Raw genomic sequence first — 22,482 nt, 5'->3', positions numbered from 1 at the left:
TTCAACCCTGGGCCGCTGCAGCAAGGACTCAGGCTCGGTACATGGGTCGCCAGCTCTACCCACTGAGCTAACCGGGCGCCAATTAATAGAATTTCTAATAGAAGACGACACATGATTGAAATACACCATCAGACCCCTGTGATTGCTGTTTTTTGTGTATCAGCTTAAGATTTTGAAGTTGGAGTTTCCAGTTGTGGTGTGGTTATTTTTTCTTTGTATATTGTATATACAGCCACGATGACCGCTGCTGTTCATGTTAACACAGTTCTATTTAATGCAAACTGCTCTCTAAAATATAAAAAATACTCACTTCCTGTTTCCAGCACAAGGTGTTTAATAAAGACTATATTTATATAATCTGTTACAGCAAATGTAAAAGCTTTATGAAACTTCTTTCTTAAACCCTTACCTTTTGTTGGTTAGTATGATTTATTTAAAATTTTGAATCATTAGTACATGACCTAGTTAAGTGCGTTACCTTCTCGTGGATCTCCTGTGTGGACTGAGCGTCACAGAAGGCCACGGTCGCTACGTCTTTCAGGATGGGCATCTCCACAGTGCAGTCGCGGCCGTCCAGCAGCGCCACCAGGGGTCGCGGGTGCATGGGCCCATTCATGATGGGTGGTCTGATGCCTACACACACACACAGAAGAAAAGTGTCAGATAGGCAAAACAAAAGTGGCGATGGAGAAGTAACATGGAGAGAAAATAATCTTCATAGTGAGAGGCAGTGTAGAATAATCTTTTATTAGCATAATTTCTTGTTGTTTTGAAACACCTACACAACTGCAATATCCCTCAGAGAACTCAGAAATCTTGTATTGGAAAAAGGTCATTTTTTTCCCCTGCTGTATATTTTTAAACCTGCAGGCTTGCTTGGCCGTATCTTCCAGCATTTCCTCAGTTGTTGTCAGTTATGAAATCTAAAACAAAAGATGTGCTGTTGCTCCTGGGCACAGATGAGGTCCTGCTTCATCTGCATCCCATAATGTTTCTGTTCCAGACTGATGCAGTTGCTATGACAACTGTGACAGTGAGCATGGAGGGGGAAAAAAAGAAATACCCGGCGCAGCTGTCTATCTGCTATAGAGCTAATTCCTGCTGTGGGAGGTCATGATTCACAGCTGTTTTTCACCTTATTGCTTTTGAAGATTTGGTTGTTTTGGTTTTATTATTACGCACTTTCTTGACGTTTGCTGACTCTTTGGAAACAGGCAGTAATTGGGATGACAGATGAGGTAGGCAGGTAGAAAGCGGAGTACAAAAAAAATGTGCCATCAAATGTTCAGAATATCCCTTAATTTAAAATCAGAAGGTATCCTTTTGTATTTCATCCTGTTTAATTAAGTTCTCACATATTCATGATGAATGTAAGTGCTCGCCCCTGTGGACCACTGAGAGTGACTCTTATTTGAAAGAAACGGGGCAGTCTAGAACATAAAACCTCTGAGCATGCAGTTCGAAGCTCTGGATTATATCTATTATGTAGCATATGTTGCATGAAATAGAATCCTAATTTACAAATATGCAACAAAAATGTGATATTTCATTGCTCAAAAACCATCAAAATGTCACTGATAGTGATACAAGTCAATAGACAGGTGGGTAGGGAGGTACAGCAATTCTTATGAGGCAGCAGGATCTGTGTCATGAGAGACAGCCAGTGCTTAAAATCTGACAATCTGTCAATAACTGAGTAAAAGTAAGCCCCATCTTCAACCTTACTACAGGATATTTTATTGGATCAGCTCATCAGATTAAACCATTACCGTGAGAGTGCTGCCAGGCTTCACAGGAGGATAAGTGGCATTTACCAAGGCAGATAGACCCCACTGGTGGTCCTTTGCTCAGATTTAGCAAGAGCAGTGGTCGATGGGAGTTGAATTTATTCGTTTTCCTTTACTATTTCCTCCACTGCACTCTGCCTCGATTTGTTTCTCCTTTCAGGGGAACTGAAGGGTTAATCATTCCAGATCACTGACTGACTGAGAACCAAGACATCTGAGAGACAGGCAGAAGCAGATTCAGAGGAACATATAAGGCAGTGTAGGTAATTGGGTGTCATTGACATGCAAAATTCTGACAGCCCTCTGAAACACTGTAGATGAGATGAGTGCAGAGTTATGCCTGTTTCTGCTGACGCTGACTGTGCTCATCACTCATTCCTGACTTGTTTCCATCTGAGATGTGCAGGCTGACATCCCACATAAGCAGCCACCTCGGTCATCTCAAAATATTCCTCCTAAAACCTTTATTGCGACTCAGACCTCCAGAATGATAAACAGTTGGCATTCCCTCGGTTTGAGACTGTTTTCCACTTTCCTGGGCTAACATCATGAGAAAGGAGTCAAATCATTAAACCAGTCATTTCAAAATCAGCATTCTACGGACTCCACCATATTTAAATCCCAAAGATCCCTGCGAATCAGACTTGTGGACAGAAGTTTGGCTGCTCCAAACCCACAAATTAGTTTGGAAAATCTGGGCAGGAAAACTGAGTAACACTTTTCCCTCAGCAGCTATGATTACATGGCGTATGAGTGAAATGAATTAAATAAAAAAAATGCCTGCTGGATGCCTGCTCATACTAACAGTTCGTATCATTAATCTCTGATTTTCAGTGTTTTCCAGTTGTGTTTTTGTAACGATGTGTAATTTATGTATACTGTCAATGTAATTGACCTGTTTTCTTCTACTTCAGTTGGTGAGTTCATGTTTCCCAGAATGCCTTTAGGCTGCACAATTAATCAAAATATTATTGAAATCGCAATATGGCCAAGTGCAATATCCAAATAGCTGAAGCTGTGATTATTTTGATAAAGGTTAAATATGTGATAAAGCAGCATTACAATGAAGTAGTGTACCCTGGTTCTCCGGATGTAAGAAAACAGACCTAAACAAATGTCACATCATCATGAGTTTAGTAGTTTTTTCAAATAAATTTGTGATGCGAAATGATCATTCCCACTAATCGCGAATCATATTGCAATATCTGTCAAAATAATTACAATATGATTTTTTTAATACCATATCATGCAGCCCTTTTGACAATCTTCTTCTTCTCTTCAATTTTCTGGTTTATTAAACCCCTCAAACCATGTCTTGTGGTTGCAAGTCTCCTGTTATTAGAGACATTTGTGCGTCTTTCTCTTTTGTAATCGATTGATTTCTACTTGCATAACTGTTAAGAATTAGTGCAAAATCGATAAGCGGGACACCAGTGTCTTCTGATTTAAGACATATAGCATCCATGTTTTACACAGCAACATTTTTTATAGATGATAAAAAATCATCGTTGCGTGGAAATGTGTTGTGTGTGTCACGTCATCTACATTTGGCCAGTTTCTAGTTGTTGTTTTTTTGCTTATATCCGCTCAGTGACCAGAATGTGAGTCCCGTGTTGTACTAGTTATCTCCCAGGAGTGAATAAGTAGAACAGCTTGAATGATATAAATAAGAAGTAGGGAGGTACTGAAAAAAAGCATTGAATAAACCTCCTTGGATAAATGTAGATGGATGATCTTCCTCTTCCTCGTGTGAAATGCTGCCATAGAAAGTAAACTCTTATCAGGTTTGCAAATTAGGCGTTTTTTTTTTTCCGCCAACTCTCAGGAAGAGTGAGCCAGAGTGCATGCATGGGGAAATAATGTACACAGTGCTTACATGCATTTCTGGTTCATGCTTCAGTGTGCTGCTGTGTTCAGGGTTGGAAACAAGTACTCAGAATCTGTATTTAGAGAACAGAAATGATGTATATGTATTCAGTCTATGTTATATTTTGAAACATCAGCGTTTAGAGTTTGAGGAGAATACTCTGAGAGTACCACAACATACTTAGGAGCTATTTTTAAACCAGCATGCACATATTTCCTCCTGTATCTATCACACAGCAGTAGAGCAGAGCGTGGGAGCCTATACACAGAGCCATGTTACTGTAACCATGGAATATGTTAGTGAATACATGTAGGAATTCAACTCGGTATTTGCACCAGTGGTAGTATTTTTGGTTGGATGTGGTGGTTACATATTGTTTTAGTTTTGGTTGCATGTGGTTTTAGGATACAGAGTTTGTCCTGCAGCGAGAAATTCACAGGCTTAAACCTCCCATTATCCTCATTGAGGAACTTGAAACTGAAAGTGCCTGTATTTTCTGATTAAGGCTTCCAGTGTTAGGTAAATGTGTCAAACCCGGGTTTCCTGCCCTGGTTTTGCTTATAGCATGTTGTAGTACTGACAACTTCCCTCAATTGAACCTTATTGTGTGAAAAAAAAATCACTTCACATGTGCTTTCACTGTTTGAGGGATGATAAAGGGCATTTTTGCAGCAGCACTCAGAAGCTGGAGAGAAGCAAAGCTCCATCACTCAATGCACTGTCTTCTTATCTTCATCATCAGATTTGCAGCATGAAACCTGATCTCATGAAGCAGCACAGTAAGACCAATAAGGTGAAACACAAATCCTTTTCACAATGCCTTTTGTGAGCTAGTAAAACATTAACTTTCCATAATAGGATTTGCCTGGAGGACATTGCACTTACACATCAATACAAAATCGATGGTGCATAGCTGAGAAATTGGAATTCAACAACAGCAAAAAGTACTCTCCGGCTTCAGCACAACCTTCATTGTAACTCAGATGTAATCATTAGTTGCACCGTCGCCTGTAGGTGCTGCACTCAACAGTATTCTGGCCTACAGACTCATTTTTTCTAAGATTTAATTGGAGCAGAAACCCTCGGGAACAAAGCGCCATTCAGAAGATGGCGTGTGTAAATGAAATGGGCATGATGTTCACTTGAAGAAAATAATGAAATCTGGTCAGGCTAATCAGTTGTGCAGCAGAGTTTTTGGAAAGCAGCAGAGATTCCAGACATTGCTCCGGCTCACACTTGGTCAGAGTGAGGGAGGAAATAGCTTTCATTCCAGCACCAAGCGTGACCTTGGGAGGACCAGCACTACTGACTGCGGAGTAGTACTACACGATAAAACACCCGTTCATCCTCTCTCCGTCTCTCCCACACACACAGAAACCTCAGATCAACACTGTAAATATTAATACACTCTGTCTCTTTGAGATCCTAAATCTAACAAACTCAAAAGTCCATTATCTCCCGGTCTATTTTATTTAATGTATTTTTCTCACTTTCTAGTCACATTAAACACTCATTAAATTCTTCATTATAGTAAATAATTGCTTAAACTTTTCTCTGCTCAGTTCCTAAACTCTTAAACCTCATCCATCTCTTCTATCTCTACTCTTCCTCTCCTATTATATTCCATACTCTACCCCCCATAGCCCCGGGGTTTCGGTGACAGCTGGGAGCTTTCACAGTGCAAACAGGCCTCTTGACAGCCAACGGGGGTCACAGCTCCAACCGTGGTTGGATTTAAATTCACTACTGTATTTGGTAAACATTTTGAGGCAGTGTTAGTGATTTGCAGCCAAGGCAACATCAAAAATGGAAAAAAAATAAAAATGTTTTGTTGGTAATAATTGAAACCATTTGCAATATGTGCATAAGGGCCTGGGACACTAAATGACATCCCCCTCCCCAATATGAAAATTACATCCCTCGGAAAATGTGTAATCAAACCAAAATGACGCTAAAGCCGTTTGACTGACATTTAGAAATGGAAAAAGCATCTGCCAATGACTGCTGGGACTGAATCATGCGAGCCAGTGGGAAAGCCCTGCAGCCTGCCCGTATCCGGCTGTCAATGACCAGCTCACAAGAACAGCTGGATTTTTGTCCCAAAGGAGCGAACCAGTGTTTTCAGACTGTCAGTCAACGAAGACAATGTCAAAGATCGGCGATTTTCATGTGTTTGAAATGAGCAGGTTGCTGACAAGTCTGCCAGCCTCCATACAGAGTGATCTGCCAAAACAAGCTGCAAGTCCCCGGTTTTGACCGACACTCAAGAACCACAACAACGGGGTGTCACAACACACACTCTTATAACAAGGGGTTTCAGTTCCAGAGCATCTGTGGGTCTAGTTTGGTATGGCAAACACTGAAGTATAAAACAACTGTTTTCACTTTGTGAATTGTTTAGTCCAGTGGTTCTCAACCTGGGATCCCGAGGAAAAAGGGGAATATTTAAATTTCGTGGGAGCATAAACGCCACCTGTTGTGTTGTGTGGCTCACTATGAGTCAGTTTGTTTCCACATTTACCGTAACTCAAAGCGTCTGTATCAACAGTCAACTATCTTTCTCCAGAATGACTGACCCCACCTTTAATCTGCCAATCTTCATGATAGACAGCTATGTATATATATCTTCTGATTAAATATGCAAGTATCAATTTCAGGATTCTTGACACTGGTTTAATCAATGGACGTAAAAACTGTTAAAAACAACTTATTTGAAGACATGATTTGGGGTTTTAGGAACATTATGATGGTAATTTTGATATTTTATTGATCAAAAGATTTATCAATTAATCAATTGCTGATAAAAAAGTGCTAAAATGATAAATCCATTTATCATTTGAAAGAAAATTTTTATATTGAACAACTTTTAACTAACAATTGTCAGTTATCCAGCAAACATGTCAAGTGTTAAGTTCTGTCTTCTAAAACAGGATCTGTTTTATATCATTGTAAAGGAAACGTCTTCTGGTTTGGGACTGTTGGTCGGACAAAACCAGACAAATAATTATCAGCTGCAACGCTGCATAAATCTTATTTGTGTATGTTGTGTTGAATATGACACCCACAAACATCTCTCACTTTCACAGCCAGCACACAGGCCCGTCAGATATATGAGGATCAAAGCGAGCGTCCATTCTCCTCTTCAGTCTATTCAAACTACAGTTCACAAACAGCTCTACGAAACATTGTCACTTATCGGTATTTCCAAATATGCCCACACAGCTAGCTGCTGTTAAATGTTTTCTTCGTTTTTTTCAGTTCTGAAATAAGGTCAGACTTCCTGAATTAAATCTCTTTTTACTCCCTTTCAAACCGAACTGAAAGTCAACGCCGGCCAGATGACACATTCGCGTTTCAGCTACAGTGTTTGTACTTTTCATTGTGTGAGAGAATAGAAGAGAAGAGAGGAGAGTGTTGCTGTCGGCACCTGTGATCAGTCAGCTGCCTGTGACTGTAGCAACCAACCGGCTGATTTATGATGTTACTGGCTCTTGTGGCATGCAGCAACATGGCGTGGTTAAAAAGCCCCTATATCCTCGTCTCTCAAACCCTCAGTGTTGAGCTCGCCTTCCCTTCATCTCTCGTTGCCTCATTTTCAGATCTCTCGTTTCAGTCTCGTTTCCCCAGGCTGTCTTTATCTCCCTGGCCATTTCCTTTTTTCTTCTGTCCCGTCCATCTCTCTAGCAATGAAAAGCTACATTTTATATCATAGCTGAATTTATATGCTTAAAAACGCCTGAATATCCAGGTACAAAGGGTTTCTGCACTCTTTCATTCTTTCTTTTTGTCTTCTGTCTCTTGTTCCACCCACATTTCAGTTCTCAGGGAGGAAGGAGGAGAAAACAGATATATCTCTAACCACCGGTTACACACACACACACACACACACACACACTGCCACACCCACATGTACAGAAATACAGGTGCATGCTCAGCACACCAATCCATGCAGGTTGACATGACTAATATGCAGTGATATATGATACATACAAGTGCTTACACATTGAAATAATCACCTTGCAGGTCATCTCTTTCTCAAATACACACGTATTCAAGGTCTTAACTTGTACTGTATAAGCACACCAGGTTTTTGTCTGCTTTTTGTTTCCAGTACTAAAGACACCAGCAGCAGGAGAACAGACGAGGAGATACAACAATGTTTGGCAGCAGCTTAGACTATGCAGATTTTAGTTCCAGTTGTACTGTTAATTGTACTGTTAAATCACCTCCGTGCCTGAGCAGGGCTGACAACCGGTCGCTGTTTATGTACTGAGCCTTAAATTTCTTAGCCGTTCTGCTTGCTCCTTGTTGGTGAAAAGGGACCAGTTATGGTTTGAAAGCACACTCCGCTTTACAGTGACTACTGCATAGGTCTAGATCAATAAAGCTATACAATGGCAGCCACGGTAGCTGCCCCCACACACCCCGCTGCACTGCATCAGAGAGCAGAGGGTCACAGAAGCATTTTACAACATAGCCGGCCTCACCATGGGATCAGACAACACATCATTTCTAGTCAAAAATATGTTTTATGATTTCATTAGCAGTTTTTTGTTAATAAACAGTAGCTGTTCACTGTCGCTCTTTGCCACGCTACATGTCTAGAGTGATGAGGGTTGCCTGTAGGCACTACTGATTTCTAAGCTGTCGTGACCCAAAAAGGTTAAGAAGTACTGCAACACTTGCACTACAGGAAAAACTACATGTAAATACAGGCTGTAACTGGATTATTATATGGCCGTCGGCCTGTTATATTGTATTAACTGTTACTATGCAGAAGAAAGTCACAATCCCTTTGAAGGGTCAATTGGATTTGGGTCAGTTTGGCTACTCTGGATATTAATGGATTATTAAGACTATTATGCAGTTATTGTATTATAGATTAAGGGTTTTTCCCCATCAAAAATAAGTTTAGTTTTGCATATTTACTTGCTCCAGTATGAATAGTGTCTAGGTGAGAGTATTTGGTATGTCTAGATTTATGTTATACTCACAGATCCTGTCAGTAGCAGATACACATTTAGTCTGCCATATGTCTATTTATTTGGAGCTGACTTTACCATGAGACAACCAAAGTTACTGGCCGTTTGTCACTTTTTAAAAATGATAGTCACTTCATGAGATACTGCTGTACAAGCCTTTTAGTGTAGACAATGAATATAAATTTGTGTGAGATGACATCAACAGCAAAACTGTCCCAGCTTGCGGGTGCTATCTTTGAGTGCCTGCTGCACGGACACCAGCTGAGTGAGTTGTTTCAGCTGCAGATTTGACTCCAAACAGACTCTCTTGACTGTGCTGACATATAAATTAATATCGACAGTGCGTGTTTCTGAGTAATTTGTGCTTTTCATTGAGATCTAAGTTGAATTATAGCCTGTCTACTAGTTGTTGTTTTGGGATGTTACACTGTAGGCCTGTTATTTTGTTTCTGTGTGTGACGGCACTGCTATTTAGCCACCTGTCTAGACTGTCATGCTTCTCAATTACGTTTTCCTTTGTGAATAGTTGTCTCCGAATAGTTGACTGTTACTGGCAAGTATTATACTGACTAACCATTATTGCATATTTCATGCCTTAAAATGCTCCGAATTTCGATAGCAGCTGGTAGATCTTTCACTGTCACTTCACCTTTTAGCTCTTATGTGCATTAGATATAATAGACTAAGCTTTTCAATGTGGTTTAGTGCACAAAGCCTCTTTGCTGAGTGCTTTATGCTTTATAGATTTCCAAGTGCTGTCAATTATAGCTGCTTAGGTGTCCATTTTTTACGCTAGTCAGGTTTATGAGAATCAAATGCTCGTCTGTGATGGTGGTGCAGTTAAAATATAAGTGCGAACACAGCTATGCAATGTAGAAAATCAGTATTTACCGTGTGTCTGGTGTGTGGGTACAAATGTATGAAAAACGGGAACCTCTATTTAACATCGACAGCCTATATTAAGTTTGTGTCGTGCAGGTGTGATTCGTGACTTAAACTAATAGTAGTTTCAGGTGTGGTTGTCTCTAAGTTGGCAACATGTCACAACATGAGGAGTTTGCTTGATTTTTCCCTCTGACATAATGAAGTGTCTATATGGAACCTCCTGGTGGGAAACGGCCTGGAGCTATTAAGCACAATTACATCACTCTTTACCTTTTAATCAGCTTTTAAGATCATTCTACAAATTAAAATACACAAGTCCAATTAACCAAACAAGTCTTCAACTGAACAATAAGGATATATTAAAAGGTTCGCGTTCGCGGGAGTGACTGACGTGTGTGTGTGTGTGTCACTTATCGAGGCCTTTTTAATCAGATTAGACATGACTCAACGCTCACGGATCAGAGGACCCCTGCCTTCCGAAACATGAATCAACACATCCATCAATCACCAGGAGCAATTTTAAAGCAGCCTTCAAAGGTTCGATGATCTGTGTGCCGAAACAGATCCAATGACCAGATCAGTTGCACGATTATTGACTGGTAGTGATTTGTGCACGAGCATCTTAAAAGGGCAATCCTCCCCGAGCCCGTAATCACGGTTGTTATTCCTGTGACCTTGGACTCTCGAGCTGTTAGGGCATATAGTTTGGGCGGATATGAAGATCTCTCCCGGAGCGAGGGGGGGGAGAGAGAAAAGGGAGGGTGAGGAAAAAAGATCATAGCTGCAACTTTGATCTTTGATGATCATCATCAAGAGACACGGCCCGCAGCCTGTTGATGACATCACAGATCACAGTCCGTGCAACCTCTCAGACTGCCTCTCAAATCCAGATTTAGGTGACCACAGTTACAGTGATTCAGCTTTAGGGTGGATGATCATTTATCTTCACACCCTCCTCCTTCCTGCTCCACACCCAAACCCCCCGCCCTTCTTATTCCAGCAGCACTACCTTGATCCCTTTTTCTAGAATAGTCTTTTCCAGCCCCTATCATAAGATGCATCTGTCACCTGTGTGTGAATCCGGCTGTGGGCATGCATGTGTGCACTTGAATATGTGTATCAGTTGAGTTCCCTAAATGTGTGTGCGTGCGTGTATGTGTGTGTGTGTGTGTGTGTGTACATGCGTGTGATTTGTGTGTGTGTGTAAAGGCGAGCGCTCTCCGTAAAAGAAGCACAATGAAAGGGAAATATGTGTCATGTCCTTGCTAGCCCTCGAAGGATAGAGAGATCTATTTCTGTCGCCACAAATGGAGGTGTTCAAGCAGCCTTCAATAGCAGAGATTTGCCTCTTCACACACACACACACACTGGGAGCTAGAGAAAAGGCTAACCATTCTTGTGTGGCAAGAGAGCGGCTGAGCGATACAAAAAGATAACAGAGTGAGAGAGAATTAAGAAAGGGACGGAGGAGGAGGAGACGGAAAAAGGGAGAGGAAGAGAGAGAGAGAGAGAAGGGGGAGCGGAGGAGAAAAGCAGAATTAAGTACACTGAGTTCATAAATATTTGACACACACACACACACACACACACACACACACCACACACACACACACACACACACACACACACACACACACACACACACACACACACACACAGTTCCCACATAAAAGCAAAGTGCTAGTTGTTTACCTAGAGGCATGCCTTTGTTGAGGAGATGTGAGCTTCCCATGGTGTGTTCCCCAGCCGGCCAGCACACAACAGAAACCTACAGTCTTCACACAGCAGACATGAACAGGAATCCAGTCAGCATATGGCGGCTGTGGCCAGCTACCTCGCTTCCCTTAGTCCTTCTCCCAGCCCCTTAGTGACAAGCATACACATGTGCTCCCCCTCTTTTCTCTCTCTCTCTCTCTCTCCCCTCCCTTCCGTCCCCTTTGCACGCCCGCTCTCTCTATCTGTCTTACCCCTCCCTCCCTCCCTCCCTGCCGTCTCTAGCTAACTCCCTCTCCCCTCCCTTTCTCACTTTCTATTACAGCAAGTCTTTCTGTCTCTCCCTCTGCCTCTGTCACCAGAAAACAAAAATGTGCACACACCGAATGCAAGCACTGCTGCATTTATGAGAGCGGGAGAACAAGAAAGTGTGAGTGTGGGTTTGAAAGTGTGTGTGTGTGTGTGTGTGTGTCTGTGAAAGAGAGAGAGAGAGAGAGAGAGAGAGAGAGAGAGCAGGAATGGGGAGGAGCTAACGCTGGCAAAAATTCATCTTTTGTTTCCTGAAAGACGACAGGGAGAAAAAAAGAAAAGACAGAAGAGTTATGCAATTACAATAGCAAAGGAGGAAAAACTTGTTCTTTCTGATATCAGGAAAACAATTACAAAGCTCATAAAACTTGTTTAAAGAAAGAACATACTGTGGTTTTATAATTAGTGTTTGTTTTCCTTAGAAGTTTACTTACACTGCAGTTATACACATTCAGATCTAAGATCCATGTCTGTTGGTTTTCTCTAAGCACATCAAAACTTAAGTAATTTCAGTTTCTAATTACCTTTAAGTCCACACTTAAACATTACTAAATAATACATTGTACTTTCTACAGGAGTAAATACACTGTATCTGCACCCCTTTTTCATATTTAACACTTAACCAATGTGTGAATATGTGTGGGTGAATAATCTGATATTGTACTCAACCACTCGAGCAATTGCTTCTGATCATATTCTAGTTTGATGTTTAAATACAACTCTTCATAGAGCCTTGTTAGTGTAAAACTCTTATTACTAATGTTATTATTGTTACAGAGTTGGTTTCTGACTATACTGATTAGTGTTTGTCGTTGATATGTAAAAGACTTTAAAAATACTGTAGTGGAAACTGGCATATTAATATTTTCTTTGCACAAGCACATTTTTGTGACTATTTCCAAAACCATGATTAAGGCAATAGTCTAATTAAGTCATTTTTATAATCCCATAATTGAATCTAAGGGTTGTTTTGAGACACACTGACGCACCATCTCATTACTTCCCAACAGTTTGACCCTAATTAATTTTGTCTCATTCTTATTTCCCTTAAAAATATATGATACCTAAATACTGTTTAATAAAAAAGTAAAAAAAAAGTAGTACAGTAAGCAGGATAGTATAATCTATTATGAGGCACAGGCACTTTCATCTCGATGCTTTGGTCTAGTTAACACCTACTGTGTACCTGTTCGGGCTCTTTCTGTCCCCGCAGTGGTGATGTTACAGTTCCTCTCATCTACACTTGGTCACTAGATAAGCACAGTGATATGCGGCCTCAGACGCACCCATGACTGCCAGGGCCTAACCTAGTTTAACAGCAATGATGGTTACATCATGTCCTCACTATTGGTAAATGTCGCAGACAGCCAGTGGGCGAGTTGTTCAAATCCAAAACGAGGCGGAGGGGTCAGGGAAGCAGTTGTTTTCAACACTGTCGGTAGGCTTGCTCATGACCTTTGTCATAAATGATCACCCCCACCATCCTCTTCAACCACTCCTGTCAGCTGCTGGCTTCATTATAAACACAATGATACAACACTACAACTTAAGTTTCATCTTTAAAGGAAAATGAGCAATGTGCTCCTCCTTGTTTTTTGCAGTGGAGCAGGGCCTGAGTCAGAGAGCAGAGAAATATGAGGAATTCTGCCTAACCAAAAGTCAGCAAGGGTACATGCAGTGTAGGGCTTATAGCAAAACAGCATTTGGCCTGTTTAGTGACTGCTGCTTGCTAGAGTGCTGCAGGCGAATACCACCGACAGCACTAGTCACTGTGACTCTTGGTGTGTTCATTTAACAATGTCCACACCAGATGGGGGAGTCACTGTGGAAGACGACGTGACTCACTCATTCCTCAAAACAAGTAGTAAAACTAACATAACATAACATAACTGTGGAGGTAGAGACAAAACATGTGGTCCACATGAGTCACACAACATTTTTTGACCAGCTGCAGGTGACACCGGTTATATAGTGAATGTGGCTGTTTCAGTTCAGTTAAACAGCATTCACACACTTAAGAGCCAACCTGAAGGCAGTGCAAACTCAGCTTTCTGTGTGCAAGGACATACAAATCCAGTTGTTTACTGCTCGTCTGACCCATGACACCCTCTGTAGATGCACACCCTAATGTCTAATTCACACAGCAGCACGTGGCGAGGGGGAAGTTTCAAATCTGTAGCAGCCGTGAAGTGGGGAAGTGGTAAAACCCCTTATGTTTGTCATGCAAAAGTTGACTTGAAGTCAATTTGCAGCCAACAGCGACAGCCACTCTGAACAGACCTGAGCCTGTCCCTGGGTTTCAGACTTAAAAAAACACTTCAAAAAGTCCAACAAAATTTGTTTTGGTAATATTCGAGGCAGGAAATGCCTGTGTACTGAAGCATAAATAACAAATCACAACATATACTTTAATAGTTTGCTATGGGATTTAAGAGCTTATAGATTGAATTTTGCACTACATTGCAGAAAGTATTAACCACTTCAGCTGCCTAGTGTCTCGCCATAATAAGCACCATATACTGTATTCAACAAATGATGCTAATTCAAAGTTTAAACTGATCCAAATATCTCTCTGTCACTATATTTGACATGGATGGTATTGCTATGAGGTGCATGTCTTAAAGCATTAAATATAACAGTGCGAGTTGTGTGTATAACTAGGTGTGCAGGTCTGGCTTGAGTTCTCACACCAAATTCAACCTGACAACATGGAGTCAATAATGTGAGACGCTACAGGCACATTTATCGTGTTGACAGGGCCGATGGCAACTTCACTCCAACCACCTCTTAACCACGGCAAGAGACAAATGTTCCCCAGGAGATAAAGGAAACGGAAACATATTCGGTGCTTCTAAATAAGGATGGAGAGAGGAGACGACAGTCACAGGGGAAAGGGAGAGAGAGGATGGGTGTTACATGTTCCTCAGATTACAAGTGATGATCAGCAGATTATTTAATGGTGCTCATGAGGGAAAAGGAGGAACAGAAGATGACAGGGTAGAAAAAAAGATTTCACTTCCTTACGTTTTGTTTCAATGCAAACCTCTTTTTCGTCTCAAAAGTCTTTTGTGTGTGCCGACTGATCAGATATTCACACGCGTTGTATGAGGGTGGACATACACCCTTTCATCTCCTCACCCACTCTCCCTCCCCATCTACCTTCCTCCCCCACCTCCCCTCTGTCTGCCTTTCTCCTCCCTCTCTCTACTCTCTCCGTACCTCCTGCTCTTCCATCTGCCCATCTTGCTTTCTATCTTCCATCCCAAATTTCCCTCTCAATATCATTCACACTCCATCACCCTCATTCCTGCATCTCTTTCACTCTCTTTTTCCATCTCTGCTTTGCTCACCATACATCTCCACCCCCCCAACATGCACGCACACCCCCCACCCCTTCTCTCTCTCTGTAGTCACTGCAGCGTGTCTAATGGTTCGCCTCCTCCTCAGCAGAAGCGGAGGCCAGGCGAGCAGCAGCCCCGACTAACGCCTCCCAACCGCTGGCCTTATCAAGACTGACAGCGAGCTCCACCCACAGCTAGCGCTAACGTACACACCAACACACATAATTACAAAGATACATGCACATGTACGAAGATACAAGCTTGTGCACAGAGAAATAAATGTACACCTGTGAGGTACACATACACGCATCACATGAACAATCGTGTTTGAATATCTGTCTTGAACGTGTATTTGTAATCATGTTTAATTCTCATTACGGTTGATATGTAATATAATCATGTTTATTTCCTATTAAGTTTCTGAACCTTGTTGCTGATGCACACTTACACTATAGCTCTAAATGTAGCTTCAAAGAAACACATAGTGGCCATAGTACCAGCTGTAATACCAGCAAATTGGATTTATGGCTACTGACAGTGAGCTGCAGAACAATGTGAATGCCACAACAGAGGAGATACAAGAGAAAGTAGCAATCTAATCTACTGTAGGAGGAGATGGGTGCTGTGGGCATGTAGAGTCTGAGCCATGTGTGAGAGCAGGAGGGGAGGCAGAGAAGTGAAAGGAGGTGGAATACAGGAACAGGAGAAACAGGTTGTCAGAAAAGACGAATGAGGGTAAGGTGAGGTGAGAGGCGGATAGAAAGAGAAAAGCAGTTGAACAAACAAGGAGGATGGCAAGGGGGTGGAGGACGAGGAGGAAGATAAGGAAAGAAAAAAGGAACGAATAAAGGAAGAAGAATCATTAATCTAACGGAACGATCTTAAGGCCAGAGATACTGTCTGACAGTTGGAAGGTGCTCACCTCCCTCGACGGAGAGAAACAAAATCCCCTTTAAAGACATCCAATATCAACCGTAGTCCCCGGTCTCATTTATATAAAGTGTTCTTTAAATTTACTTCAACATCATTTACCGTGCCTCTCTTTTTGGCTGCAACTGAGAGTATTTTATTTTTATCAAATAATCTGCTGATTATTTTGTTGATTAGGTGCTGGGGCGATTAAATGTCAGAAAATAATAAAGCTCAAGGTGATTTCTTCATTAGTCTCGACCAGCAGTCCAAAAGCCAAAGGGGATTCACTTTAATATCCCTTAAGACTAAGAAAAACAGCAAATCCACACATTTGAGAAGCTGGAACAAGGTCATGTTTGGCAACTTTGCTTGAAAAATTACAAATGATTAATCAATTAACAAAATAGGTGCTGCCAAGGCTTAGGAGTTGGGAAGCTGTCACTGGTTCAGATGTGACCAGACCATCAGACCTTTGTTGCGTGTCATTCACACTCTTTTTCCACTAATTTCCTCTCTTTTCTCTTTTTTTTTTAAAAATCCCAATAGATTTGACATTAAGGAATGCACAGCCCAGCTGGGATTCAGAGGATGTCCGCTTCAAAGCCTGCATACTCCAATATAAACAGCGGGGAACTGGGAGTAGGAAATGTGTGAGGAGACCTGGTATTTCTACATCACGCTAAGGTTTTATTTTGTAATTTGACGGTAAGACCAGTTTATAAATGAGTCCCCAGGTTTTGGTGTCAGTCCTTTAGAATTAAAGAGCAATAGCTTCTTCATAGATTTAATAAAGTGCACCAACTTTCAACAACCACAAAAGCCAAATCCCTCGTTAAAGAGGCAGAAATATCCATTTCTCCACCAACTTATTCATCAAGAAATAATAATCCTCCTGTCACACAAAGACTCGTATACTCAACCAAGCCTCCATACTATAAGTGCACACATGAGCAGATCAATTTCCTCCCTTATTTAGCTTGGCACAGAGTTATCTCTTCAAAACCTAAACACAGTGCAGAGCCAAGCTGTAAGCGCAGCCGCTACTATCACATAAACTCACACGTTTCTACCCACACAGACACTGATAGACACTGACACACGCTCACACACACTACACACAGGAAGCACTTGGTGTGGGGCCAAAAATACATCACAAACCTTGCATCACCTTCCTCTCTGTGTGTCCACTGTTCCACTTTGTTCCAAAGCCGGGTGGGGGTGGGGCATGCAGCAGATAATGGGCCAATTGTAAGCGATTAGAGCTTGTGCCAGCCAATCAGCACAGCCTGGCATTGGACAGCGGCCAATGGCAATATGTTCACCACGGATGGGGGGAGGGTGCTTTCACTCACACAGGAAAAGAAATGTGGCCATGAGAGGGATGTAGGGGGGGATTCGTTTGATTTTTAAATCTACCTTATTTAATTTTTACTCCATTCTGGTCTTATCATCTGTGAAGCACTTTGAACTGCACTAAACTGTATAAAATGTGCTTTATGAGTAAAGTTGGATTGATTGATTCACTGGTTGTATTGGCGGACTGTAAGCTGTATTTTAAATTCCTAAATAACAATATCCTAATTTGGTCTCTGTTTTTCAAATCTTTTGATTTCATCATCAGTGGAATATAAATATTGTGCTGATAAAAAAATATTTGTATCTATCATAGGATTTACTCTTATTTCAGGTGGCTGTGTTGAACTTGAGCCCAGATTTGGTTTTAAATGTCCAAACATAAATCAGGATTCCTCCTGGATGTCTTTTGCTGCTCAGATGTTTGATTTCTTGTTGCTTTTCATTTGTAAATTCTAATAATCACTGTCAGCAGGTCAAACGTGAGCCCTGCTCTTTCCTCATATATTTCTTAATTTAAAAAGCAGCTCTTGCCATGCAGCTCCTCATACACAAGATTACTGACTTTAATCTCTGGTGATTTGTATAATGAGGATGTTTGGATGTGAATAAGTGGACCTGTGGACTACACTGGCACTTCAACTAACACGGATTTTCATTATCAGTTAATATTTCATTAATTAATTCATCGCTACCTGAAAAAATGTTTATAAAATGTCAGAAAATTATGACAAATACCACTGTGCTAGTGCTACCTGTCCCTGCCATTGAGCCCGTTGAGAGCTGAAACCTCTCTCTTCTGTGTAAATGTAATAAATGATTAAGAAAGCTCAAACTCACCTCTGCTTGAGGTGGATGCTCAAATACAGCAGCCCTAAGGAGGAGGACAAGAACACGTGATTAATGATGCTGACCGATTCATTTGTTCATTATATACCGCAGTCTTTTTAAATGTAATCACGGAAACATTTTACAGAGAAGTTGTAGAGAAGTTACTAATCAACAACTGGGCAAACAGAACAGCTACTCGGTGCATCATGTGGAGGTATTGTTTTGTCAGCAACAGCATGTAAACAACAAGCTGTATTTAACCTTTAATCAACTTTCACTTCACTAAGGAGAGCAGCACCCTGCACACACAGGCAGAGCTGACACCGTCCCACCGGGTGGCGGTAGTGAGCACTGAGGCCATTCTGAGTGGAGAGAAAAAAATACACAAACAACCACAAGAAAACCACACAACCAAGATGGCGGTGCAAGAGACAGCATCTCAACTGTCCATGGCTCTCAAAGTCCAAGAATATCCCACCCTGAAGGTAAACAACGACGGAGACTGGCACACATGAACAGCCCGACGACTCGGACTGTCCAAAACGCACAACGTGTGTGGTGGTATTTGGAAAAAGGGGATTATTAGTTCATCTGATAGCGAGACCAGCGGGCTTGACAGGGAGGCTAATGTTAGCTGAGCCAGCTTTATCCAGGTAGCAGCGTCCACTAACCTGCAGACTGTAAGGAGATCACAGAGACCGAGTAGGTCGATACATAACGACAGCTGCTGGCTGGTCTGCCGGCTGTCTACTGTCGGGATGGGTTCGGGTTAGTAACGCCAAGTGGGGTCGAGGGCCTCCGAGCTGTTAGCTTGAGTTTAAGCCATGTCTTTCTTTTTCTTTCTTTAAACTAAATAATCTTGACAGGAGAAATAATATGTGAGTTAACGGTACATACCTGGGTTATCTTATTCATTGTGTGTGTGTGTGTGTGAACGGTAACGACTATAACGGCCACCTTAACCGTTGGACATTTAACCGTTGGGCATTTAACCGTTGGGCAGTAGAATTCAGTGGACGTTGCTTGGTGACATAAACGTCGTGTTAAACACAAACCACGGAGATAGCCTGTGAACGTAATGGCTCTTCCCTTCAAACAAGGCACGGCGTCAAAGAAAAGGCTGTCAGGCGTGAGTGGCCTACTAGCTAGTCTTGCTTTGTGTGTGTGTGTGTGTGTAAAACCAGCGTTAGCCACCTCCGTCGGGCGCAGAAGACGAACAGCCTACCAGATACGTAACGTCGAGCATGCAAATGGTAGCTGGCTGGAAGATGGAGCGGCTGAAAGCGGCGGGGGAGAGCCCGTAACGCTACGCTGTCACACAGACAATCAGCCCTGCGAGTTAGCGCAGTGTCATCACATTGCTGCTGCCTCTCTGCACTTCAAAATGGCCAGCGAGAGAAATCACAGGCTGCCTCTGCCGCACACACACAAACACACACACACACACACACACTGCTCTCTATTCCTCATAACGTTACTGCGACACCACAGCTAAAAGACGAGCTGGAACAAGTCCGGGCTGCTTCCCGTGTTCAGTCTGAGAGAGCAGCAGATAGCGTCGGCGTATAAAGCACGCTTGTGAGTAGCTTTGTATTGGCAGCTTTTCGTGTGGTCACTGACGACACATGATGTTGCCATGATGAATATAACGTGGCGTTTGGTGTTGTTGGCGATGTTAATGTGTGTGTGTGTGTGCAGAGAGCATGGCTGTGGTGTGTGTGTCTGTCTTTGCTTGGATGCTGCAGTAAGGATGATGGGCACCATTTTAAGACAGGAGTGATGGTTATAATTGGCATCAAATGGGAGTCCACAGCTGGGGGAGAGCAGTGCTGATTGCATGTGGAGCTATATTGAGTAGGATTATAATGACACACACACACACACTGATGCCATCAAAATACAGTACGTGTTGGATATCATGTCCTTGGGGAAGGTTTTGGACATTTTCACAGTCTGATGAGTGTAAGATTTACACCAGCGTTCGTAAATAATGTGGTAGCCCTGATATATTTACTCATTTATGTGTGTAAATGAGCAAAATCCTAATTTTGGCCAGTGGTTTTAATACATATAATAAACCTCAATGCTGAAAAGGCCCATTGCAGTCAAATGACATTGTAATGCTGCATAATTAAGATGTCTGTATTCAAGGTAAGTCAAAATAATCATTCAGACTAGTCTCTTTTAGTGATTATAGTTATTGTGATTAACATTAATGTGCAGTGTTTGGAGGGGGGTTGTGGATGTCTCTTGCAGTGAGACACCTCCCAACAAATCAACCACCACGAACCACCAGCTGGTTATATGAGCTGTCTGACATGTATTCATGACTGAATTACATGTCAGCTGTCAACTAAATCATAGTTCATCATGGAAAAGAATAACGCCATGCATATGATCTAGTAGCATTTCCAAAAAGGGAAATATTTCTGTCTCAAAATGCGTAAAAGCAGAATGTGTTACTAACTTTTAAAGAGCCACATTATGTTAATTTCTGTGTAGGTGTGTTTTCTGTGCACATCTCCTGTTAAAGGGAGTCAATCTTATGGACATTTATAGATTAAATATCTAGGTTTCAGTGCCTGTTTTGGCTTATCAAGGTGCTACTTCATTTCATGACCCCTAATTAATCTGTTGATCTGTGGCCAAGTGTGTCACTAAAAAACAAATCCTGATCTTTATTTAGCTCTAAGAAATAAGAAAGGCTGGCGACTGATGTAAAGCCAATGCCTTTTTCCTCTTCTACAGTGGCAGTACACATTCCTGAGCAGAATAAGCTCCCTATTTCTGTCTAATAATCAGTTTTAAACAAAAAAATTCCAACAGAGCAACACTATTCTTTATTCTATCATCGTGCCACGCATGTATAATTTCCCTCTTTAGTACTGGTGATCTGTGAATTTATCCTGACTCGAACTGAAAAGAAAATAATCCTCTCAATGGATCAAAATCCTCTTTTCTCTCAGAAAAAGGAGTCACAGCGGTCAGTCTGGTTCACAGGTATCTGCAAAGCCATCTTGTATTGTAATATAAAGGGAGAACACAATGTACTGTTGATTTGGATCATAGATGATTCTTTTATCATACAATCTCATAGTTTCAAGCCTCTCTGCGATAAGCATGTGCTTTCTGAATGTCCCACAACCACGGTAGTATACAGACTGTAGCTCTCTAAACACCCTTTTGAATCTCTTTTGATAGATTACTAAAATCCTAAAAGTAAACCATTTAATTGTTTAATTTTTGTATATGCCACATCACATTTTTACTAAACTAAAATCAGCAAATCAAAGCAAAGAAACTGGCCATTAACTCTAAAATGTGGCAAGGTGAACAATAAAATAATCACTAAATCAGACGCCTTGTTAATAAGATACTTTCACAGAAAGTATTGGGAATACTTTGAACAGGAATTTGTTAGGATTAAATGGATCAAGTTGATTTGAGTCGGTATAAGTTGGAGATTTTCTTGTAAAATACATTACCAACAGAATAATGTGTAAAAATTAAACGGACCAATTATCAAATATTCTGTAGATGGCAGCAGGAAGAAAGACCGCATTGTGGGAGTCGGAAAAAGTGGTCATCAGTCTTCTGCTTCTTGCTTTAATTTGTTTCCGTTGAGCAGTTCTTGGACCGGCTGCAGGAATGTGATGAAATGAGGCTGCTAGAAGACCGTTCACAGGCCATCACAGAGCACAATGCTCATAGTGTTAAACTCTTTCTAACAGCTGGTGACAACTTTGAAAGAAACATGAACAGCGGGGGGAAAGAGATTTTGTATTAGAAATGGAATTAAAAAATTATCAGTATTTATTTAGGCTGATTGTTCATTTATGGTCTATGTAAACAGGAAATCTATACAAACAACTTATTTTCTTTAGGGAGTAAAACCCTCAAACACTTTGTACGACACTTATTGTAGCTGAGCTATCTAAACATCTGTCTGCCTTTTTCACACTACAAACCTTAATCAGCTAAAAGTAATGTTTCTATGCAACTGTTAGCTGAAGGTGTTTTGTAACGTCGTACTGAGCTGCAAGCTTGCACTTTGCCACAGCTACACCTAAATGCCTGCTGCAGCGAGGTAAATGTCCTGTTTCATTGTGGTTGCAGGTCCCCTACGAGACTCTGAACAAACGTTTCAGGGCGGCTCAGAAGAACATCGACCGGGAGACGAGTCACGTGACGATGGTTGTTGCGGAGCTGGAGAAGACGCTGAGCAGTTTCCCAGTGGTGGACTCTGTGGTGTCACTGCTGGATGGTGTGGTGGAGAAACTCAGCGCCCTGAAGAGGAAGGTGAGGGATACAGATGTGCACATAAACACATCCTCCTCTCTATCAAGGGTCAATCAGCTGGGGTGGGGGGGTAATAGGATAAGAAATCAAAAGAGCAATAGAGAAAATGACATTTTTTCAAATTAGTTTCAGTTTCCTCACAGATTTGTTTTCAGCGGCGGGGCGGGGGGGGGGTTTTGTTGAAACCCCCACTGGACTGGGAG

General features: G+C 41.6%; 2 protein-coding genes across 2 annotated transcripts in view; one reads left to right on the top strand and one right to left on the bottom strand.

Annotated features, from left to right (window-relative positions):
- Positions 1-11,462, bottom strand: part of LOC118333947 (C-terminal-binding protein 1-like) — a 19,785-nt gene extending 8,323 nt beyond the window's left edge. Inside the window, exons 1-2 of the mRNA XM_035669768.1 lie at positions 11,214-11,462; positions 457-633 (exon numbers count right to left, since the gene is read on the bottom strand). Coding sequence (XP_035525661.1) covers positions 457-633; positions 11,214-11,253 — 217 coding nt within the window. The 5' untranslated portion in view covers positions 11,254-11,462. The remainder of the gene's footprint in view (positions 1-456; positions 634-11,213) is intronic.
- A 6,890-nt stretch (positions 11,463-18,352) lies between these two features.
- The window catches only part of maea (macrophage erythroblast attacher, E3 ubiquitin ligase), an 11,841-nt gene continuing 7,711 nt past the window's right edge, over positions 18,353-22,482 (top strand). Inside the window, exons 1-2 of the mRNA XM_035669387.1 lie at positions 18,353-18,465; positions 22,097-22,279. Coding sequence (XP_035525280.1) covers positions 18,397-18,465; positions 22,097-22,279 — 252 coding nt within the window. The 5' untranslated portion in view covers positions 18,353-18,396. The remainder of the gene's footprint in view (positions 18,466-22,096; positions 22,280-22,482) is intronic.

Source organism: Morone saxatilis, unplaced genomic scaffold, assembly GCF_004916995.1.
Source record: "Morone saxatilis isolate NCDOM2014 unplaced genomic scaffold, NCSU_SB_2.0 Contig22, whole genome shotgun sequence".
Classification (NCBI taxonomy): Eukaryota; Metazoa; Chordata; class Actinopteri; family Moronidae; genus Morone; species Morone saxatilis.
Note: the sequence above shows the minus strand (reverse complement) of the source record. Positions and strands in the feature narration are given on the sequence as shown.